At 34.8% G+C, this 1,054-nt stretch overlaps 1 protein-coding gene across 1 annotated transcript; it reads left to right on the forward strand.

The window, feature by feature from the left end:
- Nucleotides 1–87: 87 nt before the first annotated feature.
- Nucleotides 88–1,001, forward strand: LOC111693541 (putative uncharacterized protein DDB_G0278881; the record flags this gene model as incomplete). The annotated part of the gene is made up of 2 exons (XM_023458337.1): nt 88–242; nt 679–1,001. Coding segments are annotated over 2 exons (478 nt in total), but the record flags the coding sequence as incomplete, so codon positions are not given.
- Between the last annotated feature and the right edge of the window lie 53 nt (nt 1,002–1,054).

Below are 1,054 nucleotides of genomic sequence, written 5' to 3' on the forward strand. Positions count from 1 at the left end.
GACCAGAAGTCTCACAGGCAAATCAGCTGAACAGTACCCACCATTAAATAAAGAATCAAATTATTCTGACTTTAATAAAATCAATAGTTTGGAGAATAAAACCACCACAAAAATCAGATCCTCCAATAATCAAGTTTCAAATCAGTCTCCTTCTGGAAAACAGGCCATCCTGTCACATCCAACGACCAGCAACAATAATAGCAACAACAACAACAACGGAAACAGCAACAGCAACAAGAATCGTACAGGAAAAAGCACACTGACAACTAACAAATCCTGAGGGTCAAGATGGAAATTTCAACACCAACTTGGCCTCAACAACCAAGAAACTTTACAACCGTCTTCATCAAGAACAATTAAACAATATCAACGGTTCTACACGTGACCCACTTTTTGATTTTTGCAACCCTCCAACTTAAACACAGCTTTAGTCTTACTTTTAACAATTAATGTACTTGAATCACTTATTTGAGTTTATAAAAAGAAAGCAAAAACCAAAGAATCAATTTAGTTATTTATTTAGTCATTGTAATATGGTTAACTCTGGCCTTAAAATTCTTCAATGGAATGCCAGAGGAATTAAAAGTAAGACTGAAGCTATTAAATTATTTATAAATTATGATGTAATAATTATTTTTGAATCATTTTTAAATGAACATAATCACTACACTTTACAAGGTTTTAACGCTGTCAGATTTGACAGAGCTTGTAATAGTAAAGGAGGTATTTTGTTTTTAATCAAATCCAACATTATGTACGACACTCTTGAACTAGGATTGAACGACCTAGAACAAATAGAAATAGCTGCCATCACTATAGATACTTACCCAGAGCCTACAAACATTATAGCATATTACAGGAGTCCAACTCATAAACCCGGAATGTCTATCTCGTCGTGGAGAGATGAGTGGCATGCCGTCATTGATAAGGTCAACAATATCAATCAACTATTCTTTTTAGGTGATTTCAATGCACACCACCCCTGGTGGGGTAGCAATAAAGTTTGTGCCTATGGCCAAACAATGTTTGATGAGATTGATGTGGATAAAATAGC

The sequence above is a fragment of the Trichogramma pretiosum genome, unplaced genomic scaffold (genome assembly GCF_000599845.2).
Source record: "Trichogramma pretiosum strain Unisexual culture from Peru unplaced genomic scaffold, Tpre_2.0 scaffold639, whole genome shotgun sequence".
In the NCBI taxonomy this organism is placed as follows: Eukaryota; Metazoa; Arthropoda; class Insecta; order Hymenoptera; family Trichogrammatidae; genus Trichogramma; species Trichogramma pretiosum.